General features: G+C 37.1%; 1 protein-coding gene and 1 pseudogene across 6 annotated transcripts in view; one reads left to right on the forward strand and one right to left on the reverse strand.

Annotated features, from left to right (window-relative positions):
* The window catches only part of LOC132126551 (SLIT-ROBO Rho GTPase-activating protein 2), a 293,384-nt gene that overhangs the window by 196,329 nt on the left and 79,189 nt on the right, over positions 1–17,866 (reverse strand). For 4 of the 6 annotated variants that reach the window (XM_059537856.1, XM_059537853.1, XM_059537855.1 and 1 more), the window contains 10 exons: positions 16,503–16,563; positions 15,217–15,294; positions 14,987–15,121; positions 14,763–14,868; positions 11,243–11,467; positions 8,156–8,235; positions 7,674–7,881; positions 7,366–7,512; positions 6,421–6,739; positions 4,147–4,790 (listed from right to left, as the gene is read on the reverse strand). In XM_059537856.1, coding sequence (XP_059393839.1) covers positions 4,323–4,790; positions 6,421–6,739; positions 7,366–7,512; positions 7,674–7,881; positions 8,156–8,235; positions 11,243–11,467; positions 14,763–14,868; positions 14,987–15,121; positions 15,217–15,294; positions 16,503–16,563 — 1,827 coding nt within the window. In that variant the 3' untranslated portion in view covers positions 4,147–4,322. Of the gene's footprint in view, positions 1–4,146; positions 4,791–6,420; positions 6,740–7,364; positions 7,513–7,661; positions 7,882–8,155; positions 8,236–11,242; positions 11,468–14,762; positions 14,869–14,986; positions 15,122–15,216; positions 15,295–16,502; positions 16,564–17,866 lie in introns of those variants that run through there. The other 2 variants (XM_059537858.1, XM_059537859.1) reach the window with 2 other exon arrangements.
* LOC132126893 (5S ribosomal RNA) lies at positions 13,141–13,257 on the forward strand (annotated as a pseudogene).

The following is a 17,866-nucleotide window of genomic DNA, read 5'->3' on the forward strand; positions in this document are numbered from 1 at the left end:
AATGTTTTGATTAGATTTTTGGATTAAATATATAAAAGCTCGGGCGTAGACGTTATGGAATGGTGCATTGTGGGTAACGGCGGCCATTTTAGAGGCAACGCAAAGCCAGTTTGTAATAAGATAATAGCCGGTCTCCAGAAAAAGTTATAGAACGTGACAAAAAAAGTTGCCTATACCTATAAGGACAAACTTAATAATGGAGCCAAACAACGCTACTTAAAAAAAGAGGTTGTAGGCGGAATCGATCCCTATGAACACATGAAAGTTTACCAAGCCTCAGTTTCCCTGATAATTTCTCCTACCGGGTCTATGGAGTGAGCGCTTACACCTCCGATCAATTAAAAAATGTAAAGTCACTGGAGGCTCACCTGCAGTTAACAAATGGATCTGCAAATTAAACGTGGAGAAAACAATCGTTCTCACTAAGGAAATGTTAACATTAACCAAGCATCAGTGGTAACACACACACACACACACACACACACACTTCTCAGATTCTGCGAGCAATGAAGCTTGTCTATGCCGATTTGTTACACTTCAGGAGTAATTACTCACCTATCATACGTGCAAAACGGTAGGTTTTCATTCGGTAGTTCTGTAATCCGGTATAATATTGACGAACATTCACCTCAGACACAACCCACCGTTCACCAAAACAAGACGCTTAACTTCCTATTTTGAAGTTCGTTCCAGTTTTTTTATTTTTTAAACAAGTTGTTCAAATTTGTACAAAAATATCAAAAAGCAAATTAAGTTCTGGACTGGGTCAAAAGAAAATTTTTAAACAAAAAATACAGACACTAAACTGACTCCCTTACTGGCCAAAAACGTAATGTGTGTGTATCTTGAGTGTGTGTGTGTGTCTGTGTGTGTGAAAAATAGGAAAATGTTGAAAACTAATATGATTCACGAGGCGTTTGCCCTGTCAATCATGAGACTGATTACAGCAGTTCTGAAACATTTTGAAACATGACCAACTGACCAACGTTACCTAATGCCTACTAAACAGTACATCTACTTCCGTACCACGACTCCCACAATGCATTGCAACGTGACGCAACGATCCCGACCTCCATTTAAATAATCATATATTTAAAAAGAATATCATTAATGTCATGAATATCAAGGACTTTTGTCAATGTTAATCCATCTGACCTAATCAATATGTGCCTATTCATTACATATATGGTATTTTACGTATTTACATCACATAGTATATGTTTATGTAAATTTATACATCTACTTGTACCTTCACTGCAGTAATTCTTATAGGTTACTTATACTAAAACTGTTTACATTAGGGAAAGTTCACACAAAAATGGAAAATTGTGTCATCATTGTGTCATCTTCAAGTTGCAAACCTATGAGATTCTTTCTTCTGTTGAACACAAAAGAAGATATTTGGGAGAATGTTGGTAACCAAACAGTTTTCATTCAGGTATACTCTTTTTTTTATTATATAGATGTAATATTTTCTTAATTGTATTTATTTGTATTCATTTATTTTCATTTAACTTATTGATTCACAATACCCTGTTGGTTCAACTTAATGGCTGCACTTTGTTCTGCACTATGTTCCACAATTTTAAGACAAATGGATTTGTCATATTCAAGAGATTATAAGATAAAGGCAGCCTTTTTTGGGTTTGCATCAAATGTTGTTCAACTTTTATGCATGATAAATTTGTTTATGAATAAAGATTGATCTGTTGAAAGCAGTTATTTTGAGTTAGATGCCAAATGCTTTCCTTGTATTCAAATTTGACATTGAAGGGGTGAATACAACATATTTGCCCACCGGCAACTTTAGTTGCCACACATTCAAATACGATTTTCAAGAAAAAAAATAATAATAATAATTTCAAATAAATGCAGAACATATTAGGACACTATTAACATGACTATATGCATGAAACCATTCAGATAAATTTGGCCCCAAATGGGTTAATACAATGCATCAGAAAGAGATCCACGCCCAGTTATATATTTAATCCAAAAATCAAATCAAAACATTGGCAAAAATAAGTGTTTACAAAAATAAAAATGGGTTTGTAGAAACTAGGAGAAAAGCACATTTTCACATTTTACACCCTTTTATTCAAACAGTCTCAAGAGGTTTAGCAAGCATGTTTTATTCAAAATGAAAAGTGACTGGTAAAATAATGAAAAAATGGTCATTTAAATTTTTTTGCACATTTTTATTTAAAATAATCAAATAGACATTTAGCAAGCATTTTTTGTTTTTATTTAAAAATGTCTACTACAAGAACTACAAGTGGAACTATAGAATGTATATTTTGAGTGGAAACTACTATTGCTGTTAACTGTAAAATATTGTACCAGAAAGAAAAAGAAAACCACAAACAAATATGGAGAAAAAGAATGTACCTCTGTAATGTACACTATTGTATATACAAAGCATACCTGGACACAGGTTTCTCTGGTAACAGATATCTGAATGGACAACTATAAATATATCTGACAAGACGATTCATTTTACAGTCTGGTTTCAATTGGACAGGAATTACATTTTAGCAATAGTTATGATTACAAATATTGAAAGAAAATCACCCTCTGACTTAATTTGCTCACAAACACACAATGCAGATTCAAGTGTATAATGATTGATTTCAGTTTACTCGATGAAAGAAAACAGTATGTGTGTGTGAACGGAGGCCACGGCCGACAGCATACTATTAACATTACACATTAAACACACACTGCTGTCATTTGCATGTAAAGGTCCCGCCCACAAAAGAACTCCAATAGACAGTTTCCAGTTGCCTTCGTGAGGTATCAGGAAAAACACACACAGAATACTTCCAATCATTAACACGTGAACAAATGTAACCACCTGTGAAGATGTTTTCAGAACACGACAACACATTCAGAAAAATAACACGCAAGGAAAAATGTGTGTCCTCAAAAAATTCTGTTATTTTGCCTCAGTCAAAAACATCTCAGTCTGTCTGTAGATATTTTGCAGGAGTCACAGTCATTGCTTGTAAGGCTAATTTTACATCCCACCACAATTCATTTTCTAGGACACTAAGGCCTTGCTTAGGAAAATACAGAATTATCTAATATACTAATATAGACATGTCCGATCCATTCTGTCGAAGGAATAATCAGGCAGACCATGTGATGAAGATTGTCAGACTTTTAAAGAGGCTTTTTGCACACTTATTCTTTCAGAGTTGGAGAAACTGAGGAAAGCAAACTACGTTTTTGCATGTATCTGCCATTGGTCTGTTTTAAGTCTTTCCCTTTTTTGCATCGTCAATCTCTAAAAGCTGCTGTTAGGCTGCTTAGATTCAGAATATACATACTGTACGTAAACACACATACTAATACACAGATACCATGATACAGACCCAAAGGTGAGTAATGACCTAGGGAAAATTCAATAAAATTATGTTTCTGTTTTCTTTTTTTTATATATATATGGGTGACGGGGAAAAAATGTGCTTGCATGACATTCCTCATTTTTAGATCACTTTTTCAGTTATAATCATGATCATTAAACCTCTACAAAACAACACCCTCTTTTTTTTATGTGCCCTCTGATATAATAGTACAATATAACCACATATTAGACTGTTAATAATGTCAGAAGTGCTTTTGAATCTGTCTGTTAGGGAATCCACGTTTGCCATGCAAATATCTTGTGAATCCTCATGCAAAGAAGTTCCTATTCCTTTATTTGATGTGTTTAGGATTGGTGTGTTTAAGCAGAAACTGTGGATTATATGAACTGTAACTACTGATAATTGTATAACAAATTCATATCAGAAAAATTTGTTTCCATTTACTGAGATGCTGTGCCGTCTGTAACCTGATTCAAGATGCATCACAGTCTGAGGAGAAGAATGTGTCCTCAGAAAGCACTTCCACTGCTCGTGTGTCCCTTATAAAATCAGTCGGAAAAACTCCAAACCACTAATTTGGGATTAGAAAAAATGGATTGCTGACATCCATGTCTCAGTCCAAACTAAAACGGTGTTGTAAAATCACTCCAACATTCCACATGTGTATATTAATTCCACACACACACACACACACACACACACACACACACACACACACACACACACACACACACACACACACACACACACACACACACACACACACACACACACACACACACACACACACACACACACACACACACACACACACACACTAAATCACGCAAGCATCCAATATCAGTCTGAGTCTGTTAAGTATTCCACAGTTTTTCATTAAGATCCAAAGAGTCAGTATCAGAGGGTGCTCATGGAATTACTAAGAACCTGATCACAAATCGAGGCTGTAAAGCCTCAGACGGGGCAGGACTTGTCGGTGGGTGGTGGAGGGGGCGGTGGTGTTGGCGGTATGGTGGTGGTTGGGGATCCCATCGCCGGACTGCCCCCTGCCGAACTGCTTTTTGGGAACACCACAGGCTTGGGTTTGGTGGCTGGGGGTTTGTTATCTCTAAAGGTGGAGCCAGAAGCGGACAGGCCTGTGGTAGACATTGATGACAGAGGGCTTTTGGGACCCGAGGTTTTGCCGGGCCGGAAGGTGGAGGGCATGTCGCTGGCCGAGCTGGCGCTGCGCTGCAGAGAATGCTGGGAGGAATCGGCCTCACGGAGCAGGCGGGAATGAAGCGGGCTGGAGGGTTCAGATGCCCCTCCGCTCTTCAGCTGCTCTAGAGTGTCAAGCAAAATGTCAGGAGTGTGTTTGACATTGCTCTGCCTCTCCAGCTCTCGCAGCTCACTTAGAGCCGTGTTCATAGTCTCCTCAATGTCCTGAAAGAAAGAGAAAAATGAAGACAAAATGAGAAATTATGGATGTATATTACTGTATATAAAACAATTTCAAAAACATAATTGAATTATTTGTATTTTTATTATTTATCTGTTTTTTCTAATGAAAAGAAAATTCCTTATTTTATTGTATTTACAACAAGACTTGAATTTAGTTTTTCTAATTCTTCTTCTTTATATATATATATATATATATATATATATATATTATATATATATACACAATTTTAATTTATAATATTGAATATATAATATATAATTTTGTGAAATATTATTGCAATTTAAACTAACACCTTTTTATTTTAATATACTTTAATATACTTCTAATAATACAATAGAATTTATTCCTGTGAAGCAACACTGAATTTTCAGCATCATTACCCCAGTGTTTAGTGTCACATGATCCTTCATGTGTTTTTACTGTCACATGATCCCTAATATCCTGTAGTCGATGTTGGAAACAGTTGTACTGCTTAATATTTTTTGGAACCAGTCATACTTTTTTTCAGGATTATTTGATAACTAAAAAGTTAAAAAGAACAGTGTTTATTCAAAATATACATTTTGTGTTACAACATACACTACATTACTATTCTAAAGTGTGAGGTTAGTATTTTTTTTTTTTTTTCAAGAAATGTATACCTTTATTTAGCCAGAATGTGTTAAATGGATAAAAAGTCATAGTAAAGACTTGTATTGTTACAAAAGATTACTATTGTGAATAAATGCTGTAAATTTTAAAACTCTTTATTCATCAAAGAATGAAATAAAGTATGCCAGGTTCCAAAAAAAAAAAAAAATAGCAGCAGCACAAAAGTTCCAACACTGAGAATAAATCAACATATTAGAATGATTTCTGAAGGATCATGTGACACTGAAGACTGGAGTAATTGTTGATGAAAATTCAGCGCTGCGTCACAGAAATAAATTATACTTTAAAGTATATTAAAATAGGAAACCAATATTAGCAATTGCAATAATATTTCACAATTTTATTTATATATATTTTTGATCAAATAAATGAGAGATACGCATAAGAGACTCCATTAAAAAAAAACATAAAATATCTTACTGATCCCGAACGTTTGAACAACAGTGTATATATAGTTATTTTTGTAGCTGCAATTTCAAAAACATCATCTGGCTTTTTTTTTCATATTGATGGAATTTAGGACCACTCTCCAGCGCTTCACTCCTTTAAAAAAAAAAAAAAAAACCATCATCCGCAGTTTTGCCTTTAGCCAAGGTCAGTCTCTTCTGATATCTGTTGTACAGCAAGTACACTCTCACAATGACTGGACTGCAGGAACTCCAACTCAATTACATACAACCACAGCCGGGATCGATTCTGAACCTTTATCCAGCCGTGAAATTACAGCTCAAAGAAAGATTAATAGGACGTTCTAAAAAACACAGACACTCCTCTGGAGAGCTCAGTCCTATTTTTCAAAGTCGAAAAAGATTTTTCTGATTACACATTGCCATTCTTATTCATTGTAAGTTTGTATGAAAACTGACAGGGTCTGAATATTTCTGCATTTAAATAATACTTCTAAAGCAATCAAAGCAGTGTCACACTGAATCAAATTTCCAGATTCTGGGTTCGTTGTACCTGTGAGCTGTGCTCCACCTGAGCGATGACCTCTGGGTCCAGTGGTCTGTGATTGCTGAAGCTCTTGGATCGACCTGCAGGCGTGGACTTGCGGAGCTGAGGACCTTCTACCTTAGTCTTCAGAGAGGAGTGTCGGGTGATGGAGTTCAGGACGCTGTGAGCACTGACCGGTCGCTTGTCTGTGCCTTCCTTGGCCAGTCCACTTGCCAGCATGGACGAGGTCTTTAAACCCCCTGTTGCTCCGGGTGAGCCCTCACCTTGACCCTCCGCTGCACGGATTGTTCTTCGGATGCTGGGCGCTTCTGGCCGTTTCCTCATCCTAAGATGGATTTAGTGTAGGCAAAATGACATGATAATCAACATTTAGGGGGCTTTCACACTGGCAGTTTAGTGCGGAACGGGGCACGGTTTGCATGAAAAATCGCTAATGTGAACGCTGTCATCGGACCCTGGTGCGCACTGGGGTACCGAACCCGAGACTACCTGGAGAAGGTGGTTTGAGTTCGGTTGCTCCCGAGCTGTGGCACCGTTCGTGTGAATGTGCAAACAACACGGACTCAGGTGCGCACTTGTTCAGGAAGTAAAGTATCCTGCACATGCATAACACTGTCGATATCATTGTTTCCACACACTCCTAAAAGTAACAATCGCACTCGGGCTCGGACCGCAGCAGACGAGTCCAGTGTAAAAGCCCTCTAAGTTCATTTTTTGCTTACACATGCACACACACACACACACACACACACACACACACAGACACAGAAATGGATGTATATATATATATATATATATATATATATATATATATATATATATATATATATATATATATATATATATATATATATATATATATATATATATATATATATATATACAACTTTTTATTTTATGCACACCATTTTTATTAATGCATATTAATGCATACCAGAACTGTTAACTTACTTGTTGAGGTTAGCTAGGTAGATATCAGCTACATGACCTCCAGTGGGTGAGCCAGCACTGGCTCTGGTGGACAACTTCTCATCCACAGAATCATGGGAAGCTTCTAAGTCAGCTTTGGGACTTCCTCTGCCTGGATATCCATCCGGCCTATCACACAAAATCACAGACCCCTCTAGATTTCACATACACTATGGGGCGGTCTTACTGACAGTTAATCAGTAATAACTAGTAGGACGCTGAATAACTGGTTAAAGAAGCAGTTCTGATATATATATCACTAATTCAAATCAATAAACCAGACAGCTTACATGTCTTGCACTTCTATGTACTGGTGCGGCACCAGTCCCTCAGTGCCGTTGTGGCGACCCTCCCACCAATCGTCAGATGCACGGTTGTACAGCAGCAAAGACGCCCCCTTCTTAAAGGACAGCTCAAGATTGGTGCGTCCAGAGTAGTCAAAACGTGCGATGGCCTCAATCGGGTCAGACTCTGAAACGTTCAAGGACCCTGACTTTACTATTTAGAGAAATGAAAGACAGGGAAAGACAAAGAAATAGAGGACAGGAAGGGGAGAAAGTGAGAAGGGAGGAAGAGCACAAGGAAAAGAGGAAGGGTTATTACACAGGAAGCCAGGCAGGTTAGAGCACATTTATCATAACAAAAGAGCGTGGACAAAAGAGGGCGGGAAATAGGAGCTTCCACGATGAGCTGACTTGTGCTGCAGCAACAGTGTGTCTTTATGAAAAATGTGTGTGCTTGTTAGTACGGTCTGAATGGAATCTGGGCTCACCATCATCGCTGTTGTGGATTTCAGAGGCAGCGTCAGGGGCAGGTTCATCCACCAGGGGGGGCTCAATGTGTGGACTATCACTGTTGAATTGACCACAAGAAACATGCATCAGTGAAAACCTCAATTATAAACAATAAAAATGACAACCACACAAACTTTAACCATTGCTTTAATACAGAAACCAACATTTATATGCAATACACACATCTACATTAACAAGTAAAAAAGGTGATTAAAATGTAAAGTTGATTGAACACCTGAGTAAATGTATGATCTCGAAGACCTTTTGTTCTACAGCATACAGCTTCTACTTGAATGCTTGAAAGATTTTTAAATGGGATTATTTTGATTCATTTTGTAGACATAAAATGTATTAAGGCATGAATTTCCATTTTAAGTGATATAATTTAGTGAATAAATTAGCAAACCGTTTCTTTGGGTCGATAAGATTTTAAATATGCTTTTGAAAGAAGTCTCTTATGCTAACCAAGACTGCAAATTTTACTTCAGAAAAAACAATATACATGTCTTTTACTCTCACTTTTGATTAATAATAATAATAATAATAACAACTGACCCCAAACTTTTAAATGTAATGTAAAAAAAAGTAAATCAATCAATAAAAACAGTAAATAAATAAAAAGTGCACCAACACAGAAAGTTTGATTAGAAACGTTTGTACCTTTTAAAAGCTCATACGACTATTTATAATTATTATTTGTACTATTTAGATTTTATATATATTTATATTTACTATTCTTAATATGCATGATTATACGATTATATATTATATGATTATAAATGCTTTTTTTGATGATTTTATTATTTGTATTGACATCGTTTTCCCCCTGCTGTCCATGACCCAATCAGGACCCATTTTTGAGCCACAATTACACTATTTTCCCCCATAAAATACATATTTTTTTCCACAATACTTCATGGTTCTTACAACCTTATTATTATTCAAAAATTTGAAAATTAGCAATAATCAAGAATGAGTAGATTTATTCAAACTTTTGACTGCTATAGTTATAATGAGATGGAAAGAGCAGAAGAAGGATCCTAAAATAAGCACACGACTGTGAATGAGAACCAGTTATAATTCTCTGTCTCACTCTTGAGCCCTGAAACAGAGTGTCCAAGCTTCTTTGAAGCAAAACAGGAAGCAGAGCCCAGATACAAGGATCAAAGCTGGCCTTTCCTGTGGCCTCTTGACTCTAAACTGAACCTGCGCTCACTCAACTCAACTCCAGCACGGAATCTATTGTGACCAGAAAACAAACACAGTACTAATGCACAGGAAAATGGCTCTTTTCCAAGGACACAAGGGCCTCAGTGCTGATAACAATTCTGTTATGCCATTCACAGGCCAAGAATCCCTCTAATACCCTAGTATTAATTTAGCAAAAAAACTGAACAACCTGATCTTCTATTGAGCACTCAAGCAAAAACACTGCCTAATTTCCTGTCATCACTCTATTAATAAAAGTAGCTCTCTCGTAACATATGCTGGAGGAAATTCAAGCTCTGTAGAGTGAAAGTACAGTGCTCTACCCAGCTGGAATATATCTCACTAAGACCATCCCGGTTTATTACATAGACAGTTGGCAAGCATGAAGCCTGGGCTAATGAAAAGCTTAATTTCATCAGAAAGCAGCTTTAGACAGAAGGAACCTGAGGGTAATGACTGTATAATGCACTAATCTCTGCCTGGTGTGTGTAGGGAGACGCTGTCAGACAGGTTTGGCAAAGTACACGTCCATCACATTTTCAGTGAATCTTTTAAATTGACAGACTGGCCTTATTGAGCAGTTAGTTGGTGAAGAAGATCCTGTGATCCTCCTGTCAGTCCATCTGAGAGACTGAGTGTAGCTTTGATCTGGGATCTTAAGGTAAAATGATGCATGTGGCTTCTTCGCCCTCGAGCAGATGAGTGTGTGTTCAGGGAGGTCAGAAGCTGCTGTGATTTTTAATGTCTTCCCCAGAGACGCTGGATATCTCATTCTGCTCTCACCATCAATCTTTGACAAAACTTTTACTTTAGCATTTCAAGGACACTGCATAAATTAAATTTCACTGTCAAAAACTGTCTGGGTCACTTTTTTTTAGGGCATTACAACTTTTTGAGATTCAATCAAAATTGTAATTTTTTAAATAATAGACCATGACTACATAAATCAAACTAATGTTCATGCTTTTATATGCTCGATAAAATACCTGAATTTTCACATGCATCTCAAATTCAGATCTGAGGCTATAAATGAAGTTAAAATACTGAACGAACAGTAATTCCTATCAGGGCAGGAACTGAGCATGCAACGTGTTGACTATAGTATGTTGTTAATGTGTCTTGACTTCACGTGACCTAGAGCCTCAGGAAGCTGAGACGAGACTCTGACTAAACCCTGAGCTAAAAACACATCATCTCACCAGCTCAAAGTCTTAATTACACCACCCATGCAATCTAAACAATCCCGTGCATGAAAACCACAAGAAAGGAGACTGCATCTCATAAACAAACCTGACCTGGATGCGTTGATTTCTTTTCATGATGACACAGCAATCTGAAGTCATTTCCTCTATGACATCCAAAACAGTTATTAAAAAGCTGCAGGAGGGCATTTCATTAGCACTTGGCCTTGAGCAGGTTAGGATAACCTTGTTTTTAATTTAAAAACAGACCTCATGATGGTGATTTTTGATTCTGGCTGCCTGCCACTATTCTGGTTGCTTTCACGGTGACATCTTTTGGGAGTCTAGGTCATGTGCTGATACATGGAAATGTATCTGTGCCTTCAACCATAATATACGGAGGAACTTTAAAAAGTGACTGACACCCTGTAAGGCTCTGTTGGTCTTTATAATGTCTCTTTATCTTTATAATGCTCAATCCATCATGTCTGACTGATTCTGCATTAAATCAAGCTCGTCTGATTAACTGATTTCTGGGTTTGTGGTTCGGCTGAGCAGCTGCTTCCATAAAATATGGGGACAGCATTCACTGCCAAAGAATTTTGCCAAGATTATGGGATTGGGTTTCATCCTTCTTTCTTACTTTTTTTGTAACCAACTTCACACTAGACTCACCAGTATTCCTCAGCGGCTCCTCCACAGTCATAGGTGGGCCCCTCCAGCTCACGGGGCCCTGGAAAGATGGTCTCGTGATGTATAATAATGGTTTTGATAAACTCGTTCACATGTGCCTGGCAGGAGACTTGGTCGTGGCCCTCAGGCACAGACATGAGTGTGGGACCGAAGCAGATCGCCAGGTTGTAGGGGTCCATCATGTTATCATCACTGTACTGGGACAGACTAGTTAAAATAGAGAGAAAAATACAGAGTAAAAAAAAAACGGATATGAAAAGTCAGCTTAAATATTGTTATAAAATCATTATTTGCTCCTGTTTGCAATAGTGCTACTGTGATGTAACATGGTGTAGTATTGCTTTACTGAGCAACGCTTGCATAGAACTGCATAAAAGTGATGTATTGATATTTAATATTAATATATTTCGGTCTAATTTGTTCAAATTTCAATATAAGTGTTTTTTTATTGGCTTGTTTTTTTATTTTTTAGTATTATCACTAAAAATATTGAGTTAAATTAAAAAACATTAAATAATTATTAAATAGCATTTTCGGTTTTCATCCAAGTGCATCCAGAATTTTTAGTTTGGCTCAGAATTGTCCTTTCAAATGTGCAAATTTAATGTCAATTATTCTATTATATACATAGGAATAAACTTTGTTTTTGCCAGCCATACCACTTTGACTTTAATATTTATTTGAAGTTAATTTTTTAGTAACAAGAACACATTTGCAAGTTCACTGTTCTCTGATATTGTTAATGGTTACATGACATGCAGGTAAACAAATAAAATACATATATAAAAATACAAATAAAAAAATCATTAAAAAAGCTAATTTGAATATCTACTAAAACACAAATTAATTGGCTTCCCACAATTCATCACTCAACCTCCATCACACACATCACAAAATATTTTGTATCTTTTGTAGTAAGTTGAATATTTATTATTATATTAATTATTAACTTTCCCAAGGCTTTATAAACCCAAATTTGGGAAACCCTGACTCACTGTACATCAAAATTTGCTGAGAAAAGCCTATATTTTGCCAATTATGTTTCTTATTGCTTTTTTGGATGCTGTGTCAAGCTAAAAGAAATTAAACTTCCGTCTTGACACACTTGCATTCTGTCCATCTTTTTATTAACCCAAGACTTTCTTAGATAAGAAATAATGCACAAAAACATTAGGATGGCACTTTCACTGCTCCGAAGAACATTTCTTAATAATTAATAAAGTCCTAAAAATAAAAATTATAAAAAAAATATATAGAAAAAATAAGAACTATACTTAAGAATATTTCTATTTTTATATATTAACAACTGATCATTGGCTTGAAGTGCACCAGATATCAAAACAAAACAACAACAAAAATGTACAAAATAGTCATACTATCCAGAAACATGTTAAAACGATCCCTGATCATATGACTATTCTCATGGAGAGACCAGCTCCTGCTGGACTAATGTGAAAAACAGACTGAATCTCTATCTACACAGCTCATTTATCGAGAGCCTAAGCCAGCTTTCTCCCATTTATGTGTGTCTGTGAGAATACTCTGAATTGTTACAACTTTTTATTTGTTCCTTTCTTACTCCACAGTATGTCCACTTCTTCTGATTACTGAAAACTTGGATGTGTCCAAAATGTTGGGAGAGGTGTCCTTAACCGTATGTGTTTTTGGGATAACGGGGGTTAGGATAAAAGCAGTAGGGGCTCCAAACCAAATTTATGGGACTGTCCTGCCCAAACAGTTACAGCTGCATAAGAGCTTCAAATGACCTATCTCTCTTTGTTTATTTCTGACTGCACTAAATGAGATCTCTTGATGTGTATTTGTGAGTGTATGCCATGCATACCTACGAACGATGCACATGATTGGCCGTAATGAATGCTTCCAGCAGCCATATCACCCTGGAGCCCAAGACCGGTTTCCCACTGAAGCTAAGCAGGGCTGAGCCTGGTCAGTACCTGGATGGGAGACCTCCTGAGAAAACTAGGTTGCTGCTGGAAGAGGTGCTAGTGAGGCCAGCAGGGGGCGCTCACCCTGTGGTCTGTGTGGGTCCTAGCGCCCCAGTGTAGTGATGGGGACACTATACTGTCAACAAGCACCGTCCTTCGGATGAGACGTTAAACCGAGGTCCTGACTCTCTGTGGTCATTAAAAATCCCAGGATGTCTTTCGAAAAGAGTAGAGGTGTGACCTCGGCATCCTGGCTAAATTCGCCCATTGGCCTCTGACCATCATGGCCTCCTAACAATCCCCATATCTGCTGATTGGCTTCATCACTCTGTCTCCTCTCCACCAGTAAGCTGGTGTGTGGTGGGCGTTCTGGCGCACTATGGCTGCCGTCGCATCATCCAGGTGGATGCTGCACACTGGTGGTGGATGAGGAGATACCCCCCTGACAATGTAAAGCGCTTTGAGTGCCTAGAAAAGCGCTATATAAATGTAATGAATTATTATTATTATTATTATTAGAGCGCATTAGAGAGAGCGGCAGTTCTTCAGAGACCTAATCTGCCACCTCCATTGACTTTTATAGCAGAGGAAAGATCTATCGGCCGTAGAGCAAACAGAGAAGCCCTTCACCCAGGGCTACAGACGGCCAGCAGGGGAGCACTAATGGTGGCTTGTTGGCGACACCATATTTCAGCACACATTCGCTTCCCCCTTCTGGCTGTGATACGAGGGCTGGAAAGGGTTCAGATGCTTTAGGAAAACCAGACACGCTTGCTGGAGTAGAAACTAAGATGGTGTTGTGGTGTGGAGGGTCTATCAAGAGGACCACAAGGGGAAAAAAGTGGAAGACCGAGAGGCAGAGATTCAGAGGGACGCGTTCCAAGAGGCTTGAGTGCTGGAGCCCTCAGCTGAGGTTGGGTATAGGCCAACCTTCACTTTTTGGTAAGAGAATATTTCAATTTGTAGTAAGAAGGTCTTGTAAAATGGTAAGTTTAGACTGTACATAAGCGCTTTGTATGCTGGGCTAAGGTTGGCTGTAATGAATCATGGTAAATTGGCGCCGGTTTAAAGAAATCGTTCACTCAAATAATTCTGTCATCATTTACTCACCCTCATGTTGCTCCAAACCGCTAACTTTATTCACTGAAAAACTCATATCTTCAGGGTTGAAAAAAAGAAAAAAAAATTGACGAATGGACATATGTTATGTTATTAAATCACACAGCATTTTTGCCAGAATTTTTTTTTTTAATTGAATAATAACGTAGTAGTCTATGAAATTACTTGGAACACTGAGCGCAAGACATATGGACCAAATTTAATTTAATTTTTCTGTCCTTTCCTTTTCATATGGAAAAGAGCACCTGGGACATTCTGCAAAACATCTCCTTTTGTGTTCCCTGGACATAAGAAAGTGATACAGGGTTGTTAGGACATGAGGGGGAGTAAATGATTGTCACAGACCTCGTCTTGAGTTAAAAATCACAGACAAACAAAAGAACCCAATGACTTTGGTGGGAAAATTCTATCCAGACCAACTGATCGGTTGGACTTACTGGTTGAGGAAAGCGAACAGGTATCGCATGATAACCAGGGTGTTGCTGGGTAGAGACAGCAGGACTTTTCGGATGTGGACAGCTCTGTCCTGGAGGTTCTCCATGGCTGGAAAAACAACATGAACAAGAAACGAGTTTATTTAGGACAAAAGCTTCTCCGTTGTCTAATCTGGTCTGCAGTGCGCACGTGTACTGTGGGTGTAGAAAATAAAGCAGACACTCACAGACACAGGACATTAGGTCATGGAAGACTTCCTTAGGAAAGAGGGCGTTCTCCAGGCCTCTGAAGTAGAGCTTTAACACTCCAGCAATGGAATCCATATCGTGATCGTTTTGGTCCCCAGCCAGCGGGTCCTCACCTGAGACACAAGTAAGTAAGAACCTTTTAAGAATGCAGACTTGATTTGAAATAGATAAAACAAGACTCCGCATATGACCGTCCAGAGAGACTCACCTCTTTCAAAAGCGTTCTTAATATCATTGACTTCAACTTGAGAACCAGACACCCTGAATATGCCCTCGTGATGGAGACCTGTACAGACACAGACATGACGTTATGGACAAAGACCAGACAGGAAGTGTCGCAATGGTTTACTCTGGCACTTGAAGTGTTTGTACTTCATAGCAGATACTGATATAAGCCTAACTATCTCAACCAAGCTGGGTCGACTGAATCTTCAGCATCATGGCAAAAATATATAAATAAATAAAAATAAACGTTTCATTGTTAGTTTGTCTGAGTTCAACGTTAGTTAATCTATATATATAAAAAAAACACATCATGTTAAAAGTGGCAGATTTACAAACTACAAAGTTGCTGATTTAAAAACTAAAAAAAAAATTAAAGTTTCTTTTTCAGCAATTCCATAACAGTACTTTATTTGATTTCTCAAAAAAAAAAAAAACTTAAAATAACCCTTTTTTAGTGTGAAGAACATTTTACAATTGTAAAAAAAAAAAGAAAAAAAAAAAAAAACAAACAAAAAAAACCAAGCCCCCCCCCACGCACACACTATAAAGGAGTTTTTTTGTAATGGAAATGTTTCATAAATGTTGAAGGTTTTTCATTAAAATTACGACACTTATGAGCCAGGGTTTTTTTTCCTTTTTCTTTGGGTGAATCATTTTTAAAAGAGATTGTTGTTGTTTATATTATGAATTACTGAATGTTGTTGTTTATATTATGAATTACTGAATGAGTCAGAGCAGTTACTAAAGTATCTGACTCATTTGTCTATCAGACAGATACACATTTGGGAGTTTCCACCCCATTTGACCAATCCATGACTTCACTGTGATTTTTCTAGTCCATCCAATCTCTGAATAAGGATTTAAACTAAATGTTTTTAAAAATGAGAAGTAATTTCTAGGCTATCAAATACTTTTAACAGAGCACAACCAGAGAAAAAAAATATTCACCTGAAACTTTAATTAATTTATTAATTCAATTAACTTTTGGAAATCACAAGATTCCTTGATATATCAGATTTTCCATGACACAAGTAATAAGTGGTATATGAAATAAATAAAGCTGGGACTAAATTGAGTTTAATCCTTGAGTTGAAAAAAAAAAAAAAAAAAAAACAGTGGATAGTGCCAGAGGAATCAAAGTTGTATATACTGCATGATAGAAAAATAGATGAAGCAGAACAGAACACTTTGTTCATTTCATCAGGGAAAGAGAGAGAGAGAGAGAGAGAGAGAGAGAGAGAGAGAGAGAGAGAGAGAGAGAGAGCTCACCGTGTCGACTGATGAAGCGAATACAGCTCTCCACCATCAAGGGAATGATTTGGCTGGACTCCTAAAAGAAGAAGAAAAAAAATGAACTAAATATGAAGGAGAAAATATGCAGGTCTGTTTAGAAGGTTCAGGGGGGTTCTCCTTTCTGAACAAGGGTCTCTGTTTCTCGGCAGAGTACTTTAATAATGATAATATTTGTAAAGGGAGGCAGGCATCAGACAGATTTAGGAGGGATGAAAAAGCAGCACAGTTTGAGCCATGGGGGACTAAGGCAATGGTTGCTAGGAGACCGCTTCTCTCCACAGCTTCCTTTTGTTTATTTGGGTAAGCAGGAAAAGGCTAAGCGAAGCAGAATTTGAGCCACGTCTAGCCTGAACTTTACAGCTCAGAGTCCAGCTCACAAAGTTTTATACATACTTATAGGAGTATAAAGCATCAGTTGGATTTTTTTCCCCCAATAAATCTTTTATTTCTCAAATCGTTTGTCTTCTAGTCACAGAACACTGCTCTTATATCATTATCCCTCACTAGAGGGCGACATGAACATTGGGGTGGTTAAATGAGGCGCTTCGGTGGGCCCTTTTTTTGTTCGCCCATACTGTAGGGTGGTAAACCCCTCTAGGGTTTAGGTTGTAGGACGTGCACACTAAATTTATCTCACTGGCCCATTTTACAAATGTATCCCACTGCCATCTGCCCAATGCACTGCTTTATTACTGTTATATGACTTCTCCTAAAGAGACATACACTGAACACAAGAACCCATTTACAGCAAAAAATGATCACAGACAGTACACATGCAAATACACATCACACGTCACATGTACGCCAAAATGCAATTTTAATGCAATTTTTCAACCTCACTGACAAATTCTGGCCAAATATTCTGCATAAAAGCATCAATAAGATATGTCTTCTCTGTTCCGCCAAAAGAAATAGAATAAACTTGGATTATGTATATATTATTATATTGTTTATCAGGGGAGTGACCTCATTGAACTCTATGTCCTTGTTGTTTAATTATAGAAATATTCATAATATAATAAACAATAATAATAATTAAAATAAATAAATAGTATGAATACTATTTATTAAATGAATACTATTTATTTATTTATTTTCATATAATTTTTATTTCGTGGATTGCATTTATTTATTTTAGACTTATTCTTTTAGCATTTAATTTAATTATATTATCAATTAAATTAATTTATTAATTTAATTAGATTATTAATGATTTATTTTAACTTTTTTTGTGAGTTGGTTGGGGAGAGACTGAAAATCTACAAAGCATTGTCTCGGTACAAATAATCGCTTTAATTCCAGCTAAATAAAATTAATTACATAAAAAGAAAAATAATTAA

Source organism: Carassius carassius, chromosome 44, assembly GCF_963082965.1.
Source record: "Carassius carassius chromosome 44, fCarCar2.1, whole genome shotgun sequence".
Taxonomy (NCBI): Eukaryota; Metazoa; Chordata; class Actinopteri; order Cypriniformes; family Cyprinidae; genus Carassius; species Carassius carassius.